Source organism: Trichosurus vulpecula, chromosome 5 (assembly GCF_011100635.1).
Source record: "Trichosurus vulpecula isolate mTriVul1 chromosome 5, mTriVul1.pri, whole genome shotgun sequence".
Lineage (NCBI taxonomy): Eukaryota > Metazoa > Chordata > Mammalia > Diprotodontia > Phalangeridae > Trichosurus > Trichosurus vulpecula.
The window spans coordinates 107459829-107478393 of record NC_050577.1 but is presented as its reverse complement, the minus strand read 5'-3'; the positions used below and the strand labels follow the sequence as shown (position 1 = coordinate 107478393).

The window sequence follows — 18565 nt, the reverse complement described above, 5'->3', positions numbered from 1 at the left end:
GGCATTCATGACTGTGGTGTGCAGATGTGGATGTTGTATTGCTGCTGCCTCCCAGAAAAGCTATGTAAATATTTATTTACAGGACAGTCATCAAGAGAATAGAGAGATGCTGATTCATTGCCTTACACTGAAACTCTTTCTTTTCCCTCCCCTTCCTTCCTCTTTAGAAGGAGGGAGACATTCTGACACCACATCTTAGAACAAAGTTGGCTTGACGTAGTCTCGTTTATCTGTTTCCGCCTTGATGGCAGACTGCCGTTCTGATAACTGCTGACCGAACTTTGAGGCACTCTTTCCTTCAGAGGGGGTCCCCAACCTGCCTGTCCCCCAGCCTCCAAAAACAATCCATCTATGATCTCTCTTCTGCTGGGGTTGAAGAACAATGGAATTTCTGGAACTCTTTAAATTGGAAGTGAATGGCACCATGGTGACAGTGGCTCTGGTACTAATCCTCCTAGCCCTTCTGAAATGGTAAGTAGAGTCATTAAGTAAGTGGCTGTTAAGTAGCATATGTACATTTTCAGAAGTGCTATATGATACAGTAGAAAACGAGATGGATTTTGAGTTGGAGGAACTAGCTTTGAATCATGACTCTTCCATTTACTGCTCATATGACTATAGTCAAGCCACCTATGCTCTCTAGACCTCAACTATTTCCTCATCTGTAAAATGGGCTAGATGGCTTCTGAGGTACCTTCTGGCTTTGGATCTATGATTCCTCGTGAGTCTTGCTGGTGCTGATGTGGTTTATGTGAGATTGTTTCGGGGTTTTCCCCCAACCTAGTAGAAGTTAAGGATTTATGTAACCCCTGAATCAAGAGCAAATGGTTGGGTTAATCTTTTGCTCATTTCCTCAGTACTAGGTAATAGTAGAAACAGATGGTGATTGAGAGCCTTGAAGAATAATAAATTCGTAAGGGAAGTAAAAAGATACAAGCTGGAAAGACCCATATGATCTTAGGAGTAGCCCTTTTTGAACCATTGTATTTTCTCACTTCTAGCTTCTCAGGGGCCTCTCCCTATTTTGGTTCCTCATCCCATACTCCCCCTCATTTCAAGCTTTTAAAAACAATTGGTGATTCAGGGAAAGCATAGGCTGAGTTCCCCCTTTTTAGTTTAGAAGAGGCACAGATGTTGTGATCTCTGCCCATCTATGGGCAAAGTTATTCATTAAACCCTCTGGGGCTGTATCAGAAGTGGGAGATTGATTGCTCCCACCACAGCTGCTCTTCAGGTGCCTCTTACAAGGCTTGGATCCCCAGCAGCCAAGGGGAGCTTACAGAACTAACTCGGAGTTAGCCCTTGTTAGATTATCAGAGACTCTGAAGACTCCATGAAATGCTAAATCTAGACATTATAACTCCTTTGGGCTAAACTTATTAAACCCAATTCAATTCAGTCCAATCCAATCTGACAAGGACTTATTAAGTACCTTCTGCAAGTGGGACACTATGTTTTGCCTTGGGGATAGATACAAAGTCAAACCAACAGAAAGTTTCTGTCCTCAAGGTGCTTATATTCTACAGAGGGAATAAAATACATTAACAGGTATCTATGTATGGTTGTTTGGTTCCCCTCCCACCTTCTGACATTTGTGTGTGTGTGTGTGTGTGTGTGTGTACATATACATATATATACAAAGATATATGTGTATATATACACATATGTATGTATGTATACATAATTTAAAGAGGAAGGAAAGAGCCCTAATGACTAAGGAGATATGTAAGTCTTTCCATAGGAAATGGCACATCATCAGAACCCTGAAGGAAGTTAGAGATTCTAAGAAATGAAGGGAGGGAGGGAAGGAAGGAGGGCATTTCCAGGCCTGGGGGATAGCCTGTGCAAAGGGATAGCAGTAGGAGATTGAGCTAGCCCTCTCTCTAATAACCTGCAGTTACTCAGCTATTTTTGATCTCCATAGGTGAAGTTGAAAAGCAGTGAAAAGTAATGAGAACAAGCTAGAATCAGGGCAGAATTTCCACTTCTCCTGTTGAAGAGAATTCTATTCTAGATAGAAATATGGGAAGGCACCCTGAAAAGTAATATACTGTGTAGATGTTGAGGCATCATTTTCCTGGGAATTTAATAACTCAGAGAAACTCTAAGCCTTTCAAGTCTTCATCTTGCTTGACTTTTTAACTAACTTAACTATCTTCTGACCTTTGCAACTCAGTTAACTATGTGTGACTTAAAAATCAAGTTAACTCTTCTGTTTTTAAAGGATTTTTCTTTTTCTTAATGTGAGTCTTCACGGAAGTCCTTTGATGCCTCATTCTGGCATGGAGGTCACTCTGGGCACTGAGTACAGTAAGAAATTTGATAGGGCCTACAAAGCTGTAAAGGCTTCTAGTGTGGGCCTATCAATGGACTTGTCTCAATTAATCAAAAGCATTTGTTAAGTGATTACTAAGTGCTAGGCACTGTGGGATACAAAGACAACCGTGAAAATCCCTGTCCTCAAGGAGCCTACATTCTATTAGAATGCCTGCCATTTAAAGGGCAGCTGAATGAATTATGGAGGGGCTCATCACTGCATTGACTATTGGCTGGTGAATTTTTTGGCCACAGTAGCCGCAGGAGTGGAGGGATTCCCCACGTAGGAAAATAAAATTCAGTGGTTCCGTTTAATTCAACATTTATTCAAGTCTCTAATATGTGAAAGTCACCATATGAGTCACTGGTGACACAATGACAAAAACAAAACAATTTCTGCCCTCAACAAGCTTATATTCCACTGCAAGATTACACACATATAAGTCAACACAGGCTACCTACAGAGTAATTCTGAAAAAGAAATTGTGAACAATAACTTTGAGGCAGATCAAAAAAGGCTTCATGTAGGAGATAGCATTGGAGCCATGCTTTGAAAAGAAGCTGGTGATTCCATGAGGTGGAGATGAGGAGAGAGGACATTCCAGACATGGGGGGAGGGGGAAGGGAACATTTGTTCAAAGGCACACAACAAAGGGGAAGATGAACTGTGGTATGGGGGGAACAGCTAGTAGGTCAGTTTGTTAGGAGCAAATAGTTCATGAAGAGGAATTCTCAAAGCATGGATCATGGCAGGATTCCACATGGTCCAGGAATTGGTTTCATGGCACTAATGTTTTAACCCCCTAGGCTTTCTTCAGATTCCTCCGCTGTGAAGTTAGGGGGTTGGGTTAGATTTCTAGGTTTCCTTCTATCTCTAAACTAATAATCTAATGTTGGTCCTATATTAAAACCTTGTCTTAGTCTACAAGCTCCTTGAGAGCAGGAATGATTTTTTTTTACCTTTGTATCCCTAGCACTTCGTACAGTCGCTGGCATACAGCTGATGCCTAATAAATGCTTATTGACTAGACTCTATCCAGGGGTGGGGAACCTGCAACCTTGAGGCCACATGTGGCCCTCTAGGTCCTCAAGTGTGGCCTTTTGATTGGATCCAAACTTCACAGAATAAATCCCCTTAATAAAAGGATTTGTTCTGTAAAACTTGGACTCAATCAAAAGGCCATAGCCAAGGACCTAGAAGGCCACATGTGGGCTGGAGGCTACAGATTCCCCACCCTTGCTCTATCCTTTCATTTTTGACACAGATAACAAAATACTGAAGTGGCAGAAAATTGAGCCTTTTCCTGCTAAATCAACATAACTAGGTTAATCATAATCAGGGTACTACCAATCACCAAGGTGAGGTCATGAAGTCAGGTTCAGGGGTATGGAGACAGGTATGGGGAGCTGTAGAGTGAGGCTGAGATAAGGTCAAGACCAGAGAGAGGGGGGGGAGGGAGGGGGGGGGAGAGAGAGAGAGAGAGAGAGAGAGAGAGAGAGAGAGAGCAGGATCCGAGTCTGGGTTGCCAAAACAAAGGCAGCAGCATAGGTTAGAGGGTTACCTGGGAATCAACGATGGTTAAGCTCAACAATTCAAACAGGACAATGCTACAGGAGCAAGTAAACTGCAGGACAAAGTTGGTGGGGCCTCCTCGCCTATAGATGGGTTCCGAGTTAACTCCAGAAAGCCCAGCCTACCTTTACAGAGTATCGACAGTTCTTTGGCTAGCTAATAAAAAAGAATAGGTATCAGTTCACACAAAGTTGTCCTGTTCATTTTGGTGAAGTATTTCACATCCATTTTTAGCACAGAAAAGGAACCAGTAATAAAGCTCATGGCCTCAAACGTCTCTCCACAAATGCTCAAAATTTAAGTGACAAACACGAGGAACAAGAAGTTCAAATACAAGTTGGCCACTAGACCTCATCAGGATCATTGAGGCTCGGTGGGATGAAGCCCATGCCTGGATTCTGGCTTAGGATGGGTGTACCTTATTCAGAAGAAACAGGATAGCTAAAGGTGGGGGGAGCTCATTGCATATTAAGGAGGTTTATTCATGGGAAGAGATCCAGGAACAAGAGGTGGGGCAGAGATGACCAAAAGTGAAGGTGAGGGAGGCAGTGCCAGAAATTATTTTGTTATTGGAATGGTTATTGAAATATTGTTATTGTTATTGGAATTAGAATATTGTTATTGGAATATGCTACAGATCCCATGAATCAGAAAGAGGAGACACATAAGGAGTTTAGGAAGCAAATCACAAGCCTGGAACGAAAGCAGCGATGGAGAACTTCAGTTATCCAGGTGGAGGCCATGAGGTGGCAGTGTATAGTGTATAGAATATGAAGTCTGCCTCAGATACTTCCCAGCTGGGCAGCACTGGGGAAGTCACTTGACTTCTCAGCCTCGGTCTCCCCATTTGTAAAATAGGAATAATAATAATAACACCTAGCACATAGAGTCAGAGTGAAGATCAAATGAGAAAATGTATGTAAAACACTTTGCAAAGCTATTATTGCTAGCTACTATTATTATTTTCTGCTGGAGGTCACTCTTTCTGTGTGTGTGTTCATGCCCACATTCCCATGCGCTGGAAGCAGAGCAGCTAATAACTTCTGACTTGCCTCAATGATAATTACATCTTTCAAGAGGTACAGAAACCGACAAGGAGAACTTCTTCTCCAGATCCGATTCTCATTAATAGGGAAGAACGGGTTGCTAGGACAGAAATCATGGGAACCCTGAGATGCAGTGACCATTCCTTCCTTGGATTTGTTATAGAGAAGAAATTCAAGTCTAGTCTGACAAGTACCCTAAATTTTGCAAAAGCAGATTTTAAATGGTTCAGAGGAAAATGAGAAAGTATCTCATGGATTGAAATTCTACAGAGGAAGTTGACCTAGGAGGGATAGAACATCCTCAGGAATGAAATTTCAGAGGATAAATATGAGCACGACATGGTCAATAAAAATAATACTAGAAGTGCTAAAGCCCAGAATGAGCTGAAGTTGGTGAGGCTGAAGCCAAGGTCAACAAAAAGGAGTTTTAAAAAGCTCTATAGAAAGAAAAACGGAGGAGCAATGAAGGGAAAGGCCTGGGTACTTGGTTGGATATGGGACAGTGATAACTAACAACAGAGAGAAGGAATTGATGCTCAATTTTTACTTTGCTTCTGTTTCTTTGCCAAGGATATAACATAAAATTATAAAATCCTAGAGTCCACAGGGACCTTGGAGGTCATTTCACCTGATCCTATTATGTGTGAGATTGGATGTTAGTGGGAAGGCAGAGTAGAGAGAGGCAAGGGTGCATAAAGGCTTCCAGCGCAGATGTTAGTCGAATGGTGATGAAATTTACAGAAACAGGAACATTAGTAGAGGTGTAGTTTGGGGAGAAAAATAATGAGTTGGGTTTCTAAGTTTCAGGTATGACGTGCAGGTGGAAATATCAGGCAGCCAGTTAGAAATTCAAGACTAAGTCCCTTTGGATAGTATTTTTATTTCACTAGCTACTACCCAGAACCCCTTTGCTCCTGACAGACTACCTTATTGTTGTTCGGTTCTTTCAGTCATGTCTGACTCTACGTGACTCCACTTTGGGGTTTTCTTAGCAAAGATACTGGAGTGGTTTGCCATTTCCCTCTCCAGGGTATTTGACAGATCAGGAAACTGAGGCAAACAGGGTTAAGTGACTTGCCCAGGATCACACAGCTGGCAAGTGTCTGATGCCAGATTTGAGCTCATGAAGATGAGTGTTCCCAATTCCAAGCCTAGTGCTCTATACACTGTGCCACCTAGCTGTCCCCTAGGTAATGATAATGAGGAAGAGGAAGAAGAGGAGGAGGAGGAGGATAGCTCATGTTTCTATGGTATTTTAAAGGTTTATGATGCACTTTTCTTACAACCCTTCAAGCATCATTATTTCTATTTTATAGTTGGGTGAACTTAGACTTACAGATTTAGAGCTGGAAGGACTTTCTGGGTCATCTAGTCTCTACTCTGTCTCATCTTACAGATGAAGATACTGATGCCCAAAGGCATTAACTGAACTGCCCGAAGTCACACTGAATGAAAGTCAGTGACAGAGCTAGGTCCTCTGACTCCAAATCAAGTATTCTGTCCACTGCATCATGCTTTCTTTCTAAAGGCACAGAAAAGTTAGTGGGAAAACAACTGGACTTGAATTCGAGAGTACTGCATTCAAGTCCTGGCTCTGACAGTTAACTAATCTCATGATTCTAGTTGTTCAGTTGTTTCAGTTGTGTCTGACTCTTCATGATCCCATTTGGGTTTTTGAGAAACAGACTAGAGTGGTTTGCCTTTCCTTCAGCTTGTTTTTTTTACAGATGAGGAAACTGAGGCAACAGAGTTAAGTGATTTGCCCAGGGTCACACATCTAGTAAATGTCTGAGGAAGGATTTGAACTCAGGAAGATGAGTCTTCCTGAGTCCAGGCCTGGTGCTCTATGCACTATAGCACCACCTGGCTGCCCCAATGATTCTGGAGAAATCATTTAACTTCTCTGGACCTTGGTGCCCTCATTTGTAAAAGAAAGGGGGAACACTTACCCCATAGGTTTGTGCAGAAGAAAATGCTTTAAAAATTGTAAAGCATTGTAAAAATGTGTCACATCTATCTGCTAAGTGGTTTTTATTTCAGTATTTATTCTACAATTCTGCTATCAGCCTCTATCTCTACTTCTCCTTTTCTGAAAGAGTCGGACCTACATGTCTGGCATAAATTTAGCTTCTGTCTGGGTCCCTTTGTCAGCTTTTTTCCTACTTCCTTATGCCTATTATAAACCTTCCTCCATTTCTTGACATTGACAGTTTCAGTGCCAGGCCCCTTCCCCAAGCCAGTGCTATAATATATATGAACACTGACTATATCATGAAAGGTCTTCAATGGCCTAGACTTCGATTTTATCTTTAAGGCAGTGGGGAGCCACTGAAGGTTTTTATCCGGGGAGTCACATCTTTTGGGAAGACTGATATTCAAGAAGATAAAGAAGTGGTTTGAAGGAGATTAATTTGGTAGCAGTATGTAGGATGAATTGGAAGGAATAGAAATCAGAGATGAGAATATCAGTTAAGAGTCTATTGAAGTGATAATGGACTGAAATACCGTTGCAGAATCAGAGAATTTTGAGCCGCTTAGGAACTTAGAGATCATTTAACTTAAACAACCCTCACACAAAACAAAATTTGTTTTGACATCACAGTCATTTCTAGATATGCCCCGCCATGAGCCTTCCCTTTCAACAAAGAAAAACAGCCAACCAAAACCAAGACCCACAGAAAATGGGTCTGGACAGTGTATGCAACATTCTGTACTGATAGCTCTCCACCTATCCAACAAAAAGAGGATAGTGTATTTCAGTGTCTGCTCTTGAGAAACAACATTGGTCATTTGCATTGGCTTTCTTTCAGTGTTCTTTTCAGTTACTTTTTTTAATAGTCATTGTGCATATTGTTTTCCTGGTTCTGCTTATGTTGCTCTCCATCAATTCATACAAACCTTCTGATATGTCTCTGAATTCCTTATCATAACAATTTTTTACAACACAATAATATTGCATTACATTCATATACCATAATTTGTTCAGCCATTCCTAATTGATGGGAATCCATTCATTTTGTTTCTAGTTTTTTGCTACCAAAAAAAGTGCAACTATGAATACTTTGGTGTATATGGGACCTTTTTGTCTTTGACCTTCTTATAAGTATATGCTCAGAGTTAGATTTGGGGGTGTATGGACTTTTCTTGTATAGTTCCAAAGTATTTTCTGGAACATAAATCCCTCATTTTACAGATGAAGAAACTGAGGCCAAGAGAGCTTAAATGACCAGCCCAAGTTGGTGGAATTGGGAAGTGGGAGTGACAATGATGAAGAGAAATGACCGCTTGAGGAAGCAATAACAACCAAAAAATCCATAGAACTTCTCTCTTCTCCTCACTCCATCCCTCCTTTGCTCTAGTTTCCTTGCTGACCTCATTCTACTAGGGCTTTTGATTAGACATTACCTGGAATACTCTCTCTAGTCAACTCTGCCTGCTGATTTCCCTGGCCTTCTTTAAGTCTCAATTAAATTCCCATCATTTACAGGAAGCCTTTCCAAACTCCTCTTAATTCTACTGTCTTTCCTTTGTTAATTATTTTCTACTTATCCTGTATATAGCTCACTTTGTATATATGTGTTTGCAAGTCGTCTCCTCCATTAGATTGTAAGCCCATTGAAGCTAGGACTGCCATTTGCTTCTTTTTGTATCCCCAGCACTTAGCACAGCCTGGCATTTGTTGTTCAGTTACTTCAGTTGTAGCTAGCTCTTTGTGACTGGGGTGGTTTGCCATTTCCTTCTCCAGTTTATTTTTACAGATGAGGAAACTGAGGCAAGCAGGGTTAAGTGACTTGCCCACAGTCACACAGTTATTAAGTCATTTGAACTCAAGTCTTGACTCCAGGCCCAGCACTCCATCTACTGTGCCACCTAGCTGTCCTAGTAGGCACTTAGTAGATGCTTAGCAAATGTTTATTAATTGATTGATTAATCTCATGGCCTTCTATCTTCTCTGAGAGCTTTCCTCCCCACTACCTTACCTCCCCACCTCCTTATCTCCCCATCCTTTTGAACTGCCTCTATTAACTAACTCCTTTCTTGCTTCTTATAATGAATGAAATAAATGAAAAGGTATTTTCGTGCTTACTATGTGCCAAGTAATGTGCCAAACACTAGGGATACCAATAGAAAAAAACTAGGCAGCCCTGCTCTCAAGGAGCTCATACTCTAATTGAGAGAGACAATACGTAAAAAGAAAGTTCATTATGGGTCAGAGAGATTCTTCCTTTTTTTATAAATAGCATTTTATTTTTTCCAATAATATGTAAAGACAATCTTTAACAAATTTTTTTTTAATTTTGAGTTCCAAATTTTTTTCCTCCTTCTCTTCCGCCTCCCTATAATTGTAATCAATTTGGTATGGGTTATGTATGTGCAATCATGTTGTGATTAGTCATGTTGTGAGAGAAGAAACAGACCAAAAGGAAAAAAATAAAGAAAGTGAAAAGAGCACGCTTCGATCTGCATTCAGACTACATAAGTTCTTACTCTGGATGTGGTTAGCATTTTCCGTCTTGAGTCCTTTGAAATTGACTTGGATCATTATGTTACTTAGAAGAGCTAAGCTATTCATAGTTGATACTTGCACAATGTTTCTGTTACAATCAATCTTCTCCTGCTTCTGTTCACTTCACTTTGTACCAGTTCATGTAAATCTTTCCAGGTTTTGGTCAGAGATATATTCTCAACCAAGTAAGGGACAGAGACAATTTAAAAAGATCATTTTGATTACATGAAATAAAACATTTATGCATAAACAAAATTAATGTATTTAATTTAAGAAGGGAAGTGATCATGTGGGAAAAAAATCTTTGTCTAACATTTCTCTGATAAAGGTTTGGTATCCAAAATATACAGATAACTAACACATATATTTGTGGGGACAGCTAGGTGGTAAAGGCATAGAGTGCTGGGCCTGGAGGCAGGAACAACCGAGTTCAAATCTGGCCTCAGACACTTACTAGCTGTGTGACCCGGAATAAGTCACTTAACTTTGTTTGCCTCGGTCTCCTCATGTCTAAAATGAGCTGGAGAAGGAAATACTCCAGTATTTTTGCCAAGAAAAACCTAAAAGAGGTCAAGAAGAGTCAGCCACCACTGAAAATGATTAAACAACAACATATATGTCATATATATGTATGTGTATGACCAAAAGCCATTTCCCTATTGGGAAATTGTGTAGCAAGTGATCAAAGGATATGAACAAACAATCCTCAAAAGAATTGCAAACCATTAACAACCATATGAAAGAATGCAACAAACACTTAAAAAGAGAAATGCAAATCATAACAACCCTAAAGTCTGGCAAAGATAACAAAAGATGGGAATAGTCAATGTTGGGATTACTTCGGTGGCAGAGCTATGAAACAATACTATATTTTCTAAAGCAATTTAGAATCATGCAAGTAAAGTAGCTAAAATGTCTGCATCCTTTTGCCCGTAGGTAAAAGAATAAGCATGGCTACGATAAGAGAACCTTGAGAAGAAATTTCCGCCCCCCCCCAATTTCTTTATAGAGATAGAAACTTCACAATTGTGGAAAGTGCATATATTTTCAGATGTTTTTGAAGGATGGATTGGTATTCTGATTTTTTTTCCTTTTCTCTTTTTTAAAAATATTCTTTATTATATGAAGTGACTGTCTGGGAGAAGGAAAGGGAGAGATATAGGGGGAGATTTAGGTAAAATAAAAATATCAATAAAATTTGTTTTTAAAAAACGTCAGCTGCAGGGAGGATGGAAAAGCCCCAGAATCCCAAGAATGCAGTGAGAGGCAGGTACAAGACCCAGGAATCCTTTGGTTAAATCACTTGGTCGCATTAAAGAGCAAGAGGTCCAAAGGAAATAGAGGTAAGGATCATGGCAAAGCCTCAAAGACTTTAGGAAGCCGTGACAGGACAATTGGTAAAACCATGTGATCCTCCATCTCACCAGAAGAAATAGTGACTCACAGCTCATCCAAGCCATTTGAGCAATCAAGCAACTTTGATGGGTTCTGGGTGACTGGCTGAGAGGGAGGTGAAATTAAGGAGGAGACCCTCAGTGACGGTGGGTCTTCTTCCTCTTGTCCAGTGGACCAAGATGGGTTCTGGGAGCATATCCAGGTCTCCTCTATCCTTAAAAAAGACCTTTTACTTGACCCTATCATCCCCTCCAGTTATAGTCTTAAATCTCTTCTCCTTTTCACAGCTGAATAAGAAAAAAATCTATGTTCATTAATTTTACTTCCTCATTTCCTACTTCTAACCTGACCATTCAACTAGAACTAGATTTTCCAAGGTTACCAACATTTTCTTAATTGCTAAATTTGATGACTTTTTTTTAAAGGTTTCATGCTATTCGATTTCTCTGCAGTTTTTGATGCAGTTGACTACTACTTTTTCAATATACTCTCTATTCCCTTGGGTTTCATGATGTTGCTCTTTCTTGGTTCTCCTCCTACGTCTGATCACTGCTATGCCTTGTTTGCCGAAGCACTTTTTATAATGACCAAATTACCAAGGGGTAATTGGTGGGATGTGTACTGGTTTGGGTCCAGAATTCTATTCCCTGTGTCTCTTCTGTGATGTTTGAAAAAATTTTCACACATACAGCATTTTGTGCCTTATCACAACTTTTCTCTCTCTCCCTCTAAGTATAGGTGTCCCGTAAGGCTTTGTCTTGTGCCTTTCTCTCTATATATAGTCTTTCTTTTGGTGACCTTATAAACTCCCACAGTTCAATTCTCAGCTCTATGCAGGTGACTCTCAAATCTATGTATCAAGACTTAATATCCCTCCTGATTTGTAAGGCTTAATTTCCAGCTGTCTGCTGAACATCTCCAGTTGGATGTCCCATCAGTATCTCAAATTCAATATATTTGTTAACAGAATTATTAACAGATTAACAGAACTGATTATCTTCACCACCATCAGCACCAAAAACAATCCTTCCCTTCCTCCATCATTTTTCCAGTCACTCAGATTTATAGCTTTGGAATCAATCTATAGTCTGTACTTTCCCTTATCTCCTTTATCCAATCAATTGCCAATTCTTGACAATTCTACCTGCATAGCATTTTTACCATCAGTTCTCTTCACCCCCCCATCCCCTCCCCCTCCCCACCCCCACATTGATGCAATCAGCACTCTAGTTCAGGCCCTCATCACCTTTCACCTGAACTATTTCAAAAGCTTCCTTAAGTGGTCTCCGTGCTTCTAATCTCTTTCCAACCACCATATAGCTAAAAAAAATATGGTTTTCCTAAAGCACAGAATGTCCATATTAGTCTTTGACCAAAAATTTTCAGTGGCTCCCTATTGCCTCTAGGATAAATTACAAACTTCTCATCTTGACCCTTAAAGTCATAAAGAGTCTAGCTCTAAGCTATCTTTCCAGACTTATTTCCTATTATTCACCTTCCCAAACTCTACATTTTAGTGAAAGTGACCTAATAACTGTTCTCTAAAGTTGGTATTTCCAACTCCCAGCTCTGTGTTTTTTTACATTTTTAATTCCATTTATCTTTAAATTATATCAATTTATATTTCTATTTAAAATTTATTTATATTTTTGCATCTTCTGCATAGAATTTTAGTTTGTATTTATTTTGTTCTTTTATTTTTTTAAATTTATTTTTTAAATAACCAAGTTCTTTCAGCTCCATGTTTTTACAATGACTTTCTCCTATGCCTGCAATGTACTCCCTCCTTATCTTTGTCTCTTACTATTCTTAGCCTCCTTCAAGGCTTATCACCTACTCAAAGCCTTCCTGAGTCCCCTTGGTTATAAATGTTCTCTCCTTCAATTATTACTATTACTTATTATTTATCTGTGTGCATGAAGGGCAATATGCAGCACAACCGATAGAATACTGGTCTTGAAATCAGAACTACCTGTGTTTAAATCTTGCCTTTGACACTTCCTAGCTATGTGATCATGGGTATATCATTTAATTTATCTGTGCCTCAGTTTCTTCATATTTAAGATGGAGATAATGCCTATAATATCTAGAATATTAACCTTATGGTGGTGTGTATCGTGGTGTGTGTATGTGTTAATTTCCAATTTACTTACATGTTCTAGGATATTTATCACTCTCAAAAAAGATGGGAGAAAAGACCCACTGAAGCAAGACTATAAATTCAGATCTCAGTACATCCTAAAGAAGGAATCGAACAATACAGAAGATAAAAATAAGATAAAATTAAATACAAAAGTTTATCTTTTTTGGATTCCCTTAGTTATTTACCAATGTGAGATAAGCAGAATACCCTGTTTTCCCTGCAAGCCTCTTTATTTCTTTTTAAAAATATTTTATTTTCCCCTAATTACATGTTAAAACAAATTTTTAACATTTGGTTTTTTTAAGTTTTGAGTTCCAAATTCTATTCCTCTCTCTCCTCCTCCCTTTATGAGACAATAAGAAATCTTAACAATATAGGTTATATATGTGCAATCGTGTAGAACATTTCCATATTAGTTATTTTGTATAAGAAGACTTTTGCATAAGAAGACGAATGAAAGAAAAGTGAAAAACAGCATCCTTCAGTCTATATTCAAACAATATCAGTTCTTTCTCTGGAGACAGATACTATGTTTCATCACTAGTCCTTTGGGATTGTCTTGGATCATTGTAATGCTGAGAATAGCTAAGTCACCCATGGTTCTTCACCAAACAACATTGCTGCTATTGTGTAAAATGTTCTCCTGGTTCTGTTCACTTCACTTTGTATCAGTTCATGTAAGTCTTTCCAGGTTTTTTCTGAAATCATCCTGCTAGTCATTTCTTATACCACAGTAATATTTCATTGCAACCATATACCACAACTTGTTTAACCATTCCCCAACTGAAAGGCATCCCTTCAATTTGCAATTCTTAACCATGAGAAGAGCTGCTATAGATATTCTTTGTACAAATAAGTCCTTTTCCTTTTTAAAAAATGTCTTTGGGATATAGACTGAGCAATGGTATTGCTGGATCAAAGAGTATGCACAGTTTTATAGCCCTTTGGGCATAGTTCCAAATTGCTCTCTAGAATGGTTGGATCAGTTCACAACGCCAACAAGAGTGCATTAAGGTCCCACTTTTCCCACAACCTCTCCAACCTTATGGTGTAGTTAAGATCAAATGAGATAATGTGTATAAAGTGCTTTGCAAATTTGAAAGCCTTTTCAAAATATCAGCTACTGTTGAATGTTCTAGGTTATGGGAGGACATAGACTTCCTTTTTGTCTTTCTATCTCCAGTTGCTCTAATACTTCCTTACACATAGTAGGCATTTAATAAATATTGAATTTGAATTATTTGAACCTGGTTAAATATGGCAGCTAGAAAAGAGAGACTTGGAGAGGGAGAGAACAATAGATGGGAGTGCAAAGAAGTCCAAAGTGAGGGGGAAAGGAGTCCACAAAAAGGAGACATACTTGCAGAGGAACAGAGAGGGACAGACTTAGAGGGAGAAAGAAGCCCTGGAAGTTTTTTAGTAGGTATTTTAGGAGTAAATTCCTTCCATTTGTCCCTGCCATTCCCTTGAACTTTGGTGATCAGAGTAAGTTATCATTGCTTATCACAGACCAGAAAAATATTGATTAGGAGATTCACCACTATTCACAGCTCTTTAATGCCCCTAATCTTTAAATCTTAATAGGCTCTGCTCTGACTAGGACATAGCCACAGCAGCCTGCTAAGGAGAAAATTATTCTTTGGGCTGTACCTGCCACATCCAGTGTAATAGCAGGTCGAACGAAATCCCATTGAATCTTGTCCCTTGCCTACACAATAGCTGTGCTTCTAGGAAGCTGAACATATGTAAAATTTTTGCAAAGCAAGCTTTATTTTCCCTATGACTTATGCGATTACCAGAGTCAGAGAGAGAGAGAGAGAGAGAGAGAGAGAGAGAGAGAGAGAGAGAGACAGAGACAGAGACAGAGACAGAAACAGAGAGAGAAGGAATGAAGGAAGGAAGGAAGAAAGAAAGAGAGAGAAAGAAAGAAAAAGAGAGAGAAAGAAAAAAAGAAAGAAAGAAACAAAGAAAGAAAAGTGCTTGCTAAGTCCTGGGGTTACAAATATAAGCAAACAAGACAGTCTATGCCCTCAAGAATTCTTCTTGAAATTCTTCTTGAAAAAATGTTCTGATGGGAGAAGTCAACACATAAATGGGAGCTAGAAAGAGTTGGGGCACAGGCATTGGGACATGGTATGCAGATAGTGGTAAAGATCTAGATCTGCACATGGTAAGGTGAAAGCTCACTTCTGAGAGCTTGGAGTCCCAGGGGGCAGAGACCAAGTTTCAAGTGGGAAGGGAAAAAGGATACTGGCCCACGAATCCATGGTGAGAAGATGGGCAGGAAGCGTGGAAGTCCAGATGTAGGCAATGTAAGGTGAAAGGTCACCTACTGGAGCATAGGCAAGGTTCTGGTGGGATTCTTGGTTGTCACTGAGAACAACTTCTATGAACACAAAGTGGTCATCCAGCCTCCGTTTGAAAGTCCCCAATCTAGAGATTTTTCATTACCTTCTGAGGTAGCATCTTTTACATTTGAAGACTCAGTCAATCACAAGCATTTACTAAATGCTTCCTATGTAATAGGCCCTGTACTAAACTCTGTGGATACAAAGAAAAACACTGTCCCTGCCCTTAAAAAGGTCACATTCTAATAGGAGAGACAACATGCAAACAGCTATGTACATACCAAAGGGCAAGTAGGTGGTGCAGCGGATAGAGCAGTGGGCTAGGAATCAGGAAGACTCATTTTCATGAGTTCAAATCCAGCCTCAGACAGTTACTAGCTGTGTGACCCTGGGCAAGTCACTTAATCCTGTTTGCTTCAGTTGCTCATCTGTGAAATAAGCTGGAGAAGGAAGTGGCAAACCACTCTAGTATCTTTGCCAAGAAAATCCTAAATGGGGTCACGAGGAATTGGACATGATTGAAATGACTGAACAAAAACAAAATGTACATACAAGACATAAACAGAGTAGATGGAAAGTAATCTCAGAGGGGAAAGAGGGAGGGTTGAAGTGGGTTCATTTGTAATTCTTAGGATTTTTTCATTATAACAAGGCTGAAATCTACCTCTCTGCATCCAGCCACTGTTACTGGTTTTCCCCTTTAGAGCCAAGCAGACAGATGATATCTTTCATATATTTGAAGACAGCTGTCAAGTCTCTAACCCTATTTTCCCACTCCCAATTTTTCTTCTCTGGGCTATAAATATCCCCAGTTCCTTAAACTGAGCCTCATGGCATGAACTTGAGGTACTTCACCCTGTTCACCCTTTTCTGGGCCCTCCACAGATGACTGATGTCCTTCCCTAACTGTAGGACACAGAAGTGAACATGACCCTCTAAGGGTACTTCTCACACTAGGCTTCTCTCAATACAAGATAAGATTATAGTGGTTTTTTGGACTTTTCTGGCTCATCATTGATTTATCTTGAGTTCGACTGTTTTCTGAAACCCCCAGATTTTTTTTCTTTTTTGAAGTTTAATATTTTATTTTCCCCCCAATTTTAGCCTCCTTTTTTAAGTAACAATTTTGAGTTTAAAATTCTCTCCTGGGGCAGCCAGGTGGTGCAGTGAATAGAGCACTGGCCCTGGAGTCAGGAAGACCTGAGTTCAAATCCGGCCTCAGACGATTGACACTTACTAGTTGTGTGACCTTGGGCAAGTCACTTAAAAACCCAATTGCCCTTCCCCCCTCCAAAAGAAAAAAAAATTAGAGCCATAAAAAAAATTCTCTCCCACCCTCTCTCCCCTACCCCCTCATTGAGAGTAAGCAATTAGATAAAGATTACACATGCAGTCACGCAAAATATATTTCCATGTTAGTCATGTTGTGAAAGACACACAGTCCAAAAAAACCCCAAGAAAAATAAAATAAAATAACTATGCTTTGATCTGCATTCAGACTCCATCAGTTCTTTCTCTGGAGGTGGATAGCATTTTTCATCATAGGTCCTTCTCACAGGGCTTCTTAAATTTTTTTCCACTCAGGGCCCCTTTTCAGTTTTGGTGTTCATTAGTGTTGAGGCCTAAGGGTGCAAAGTGCAAATGCTTGGTGTCCAGAACCAAGGCTTGAGTAAAGTAGCACGATGCAACTCAGGCAAACACTGCCAGAAATTCCTCAGATTCATCAAATTTGATTTTTAATTAATTTTTGGTCGTTGCATGCTCAGGAACATTTTACTGTTGCCAAATTTTTCAGGACCCCCATGTTCCCACAGTTTAAGAAGCTCTGTGAATTGTCTTGGATTCTCGTATTGCTGAGAACATCTAAATCATTCACAGTTGATTGACGTGCACTATCGTTGTGTGCAATATTCTCCTGGTCCTGCTCACTTCGCTTTGCATCAGTTCATATAAGAGTTTCCAGGTTTTTCTGAAACCCTGCTGCTCATCATCTCTTATAGCACAATAGTGCTCCATCACAATCATATGCTATTACTTGTTCAGCCATTCCCCAATTGATGGACATCCTCTTGATTTCACAAAAAAGAATTTATACATATATGTGTATATATGTATGTATATTTTTCCTTTTTTAAAACATCTCTTTGGGATACAGACCTATTAGTGCTATTGCAGGGTCGAAGGGTCCTAGATCTTTTTTTGAAAGAGTTGCCATCTAGTTATACCTCCCTCCTCATCTTCTATTTGTGAAACAGATTTGATGATGATAATGATAATGATTATAATAGCTAACATTTATATAAGACTTTAAGTTTTATAAAACCCTCTACATATGTTATCTCATTTGATCCTACAACAACCCTGGGAGATAACTGCTATTATCAACATTTTACAGATGAGGAAACTGAGGCTGGGAGAAGTTAAGTGACTTGCGCAGGCAGGGCTACACAGCCAGTAAGTGTCTCAGTCATTCAACTAACGTTTATTAAGCACCTTCAATGTGCTATGCACTGGATACAAATGCTAAAAAGACAGCCCTTGACCTCAGGGAGCTTATGCTCTCACGGGACCATGATGAAGTCCAGAAGAAAAGAGTGCAAGCTGGTGGGAAGTGAAGTGACGGCTGGTCTGGGAGCTTTCCTTAAACAGAGGTTTTGGGAGAGTTCTTCACTCCATCCGCCAGCTGTCCAGTCAGAGGGGCAGAGGTTACTGAGGGTGCTGATGAGGTATGAGTCAATCAGTAAGCAAGCTAAGTCCTGGGGATACAAAAAGAGACAGAAGACTGTCCTTGCCTGCAAGGAGCTCCCCATCTAATGGAACTCAGAAGCTAATGGAGGGCTACCACAGTTGACACAATCTTACAGGATGATGACATTTCCTGGAGTCATGGTGGAGTCCAGGCCAAGGTATACAAAGCTGGTGGGAAATGGATGAGGGTCTGAGACAGGATTTGAACATGAGCTTTTCTGACTCCAAGTCCAACACTCTCTCCAGTGCATTGTCTAATATCAAATGTGTGGACTTCATTTTTTCCCTATTAAGTGTCACCGTTGTAGATTTTATTTGTATTGTTGGGGAAGAGGATGACTGGCCTAGAAAAGGCTAATTAATCCCAAGAAGAGATCAATATTGTCCCCCAAAGAACTGATCTTATATTTGGTGAATGACAATGTAATATAGTGAAAAGAACACCAGACACAAAGCCAAATAAACCTGGCTCTTGACATGTGATATTGT

General features: G+C 39.8%; 1 protein-coding gene across 1 annotated transcript in view; it reads left to right on the top strand.

Annotated features, from left to right (window-relative positions):
• The first annotated feature begins 258 nt into the window (after positions 1-258).
• Positions 259-18565, top strand: part of TBXAS1 (thromboxane A synthase 1) — a 226723-nt gene continuing 208416 nt past the window's right edge. The window contains exon 1 of the mRNA XM_036760055.1: positions 259-471. Coding sequence (XP_036615950.1) covers positions 383-471 — 89 coding nt within the window. The 5' untranslated portion in view covers positions 259-382. The remainder of the gene's footprint in view (positions 472-18565) is intronic.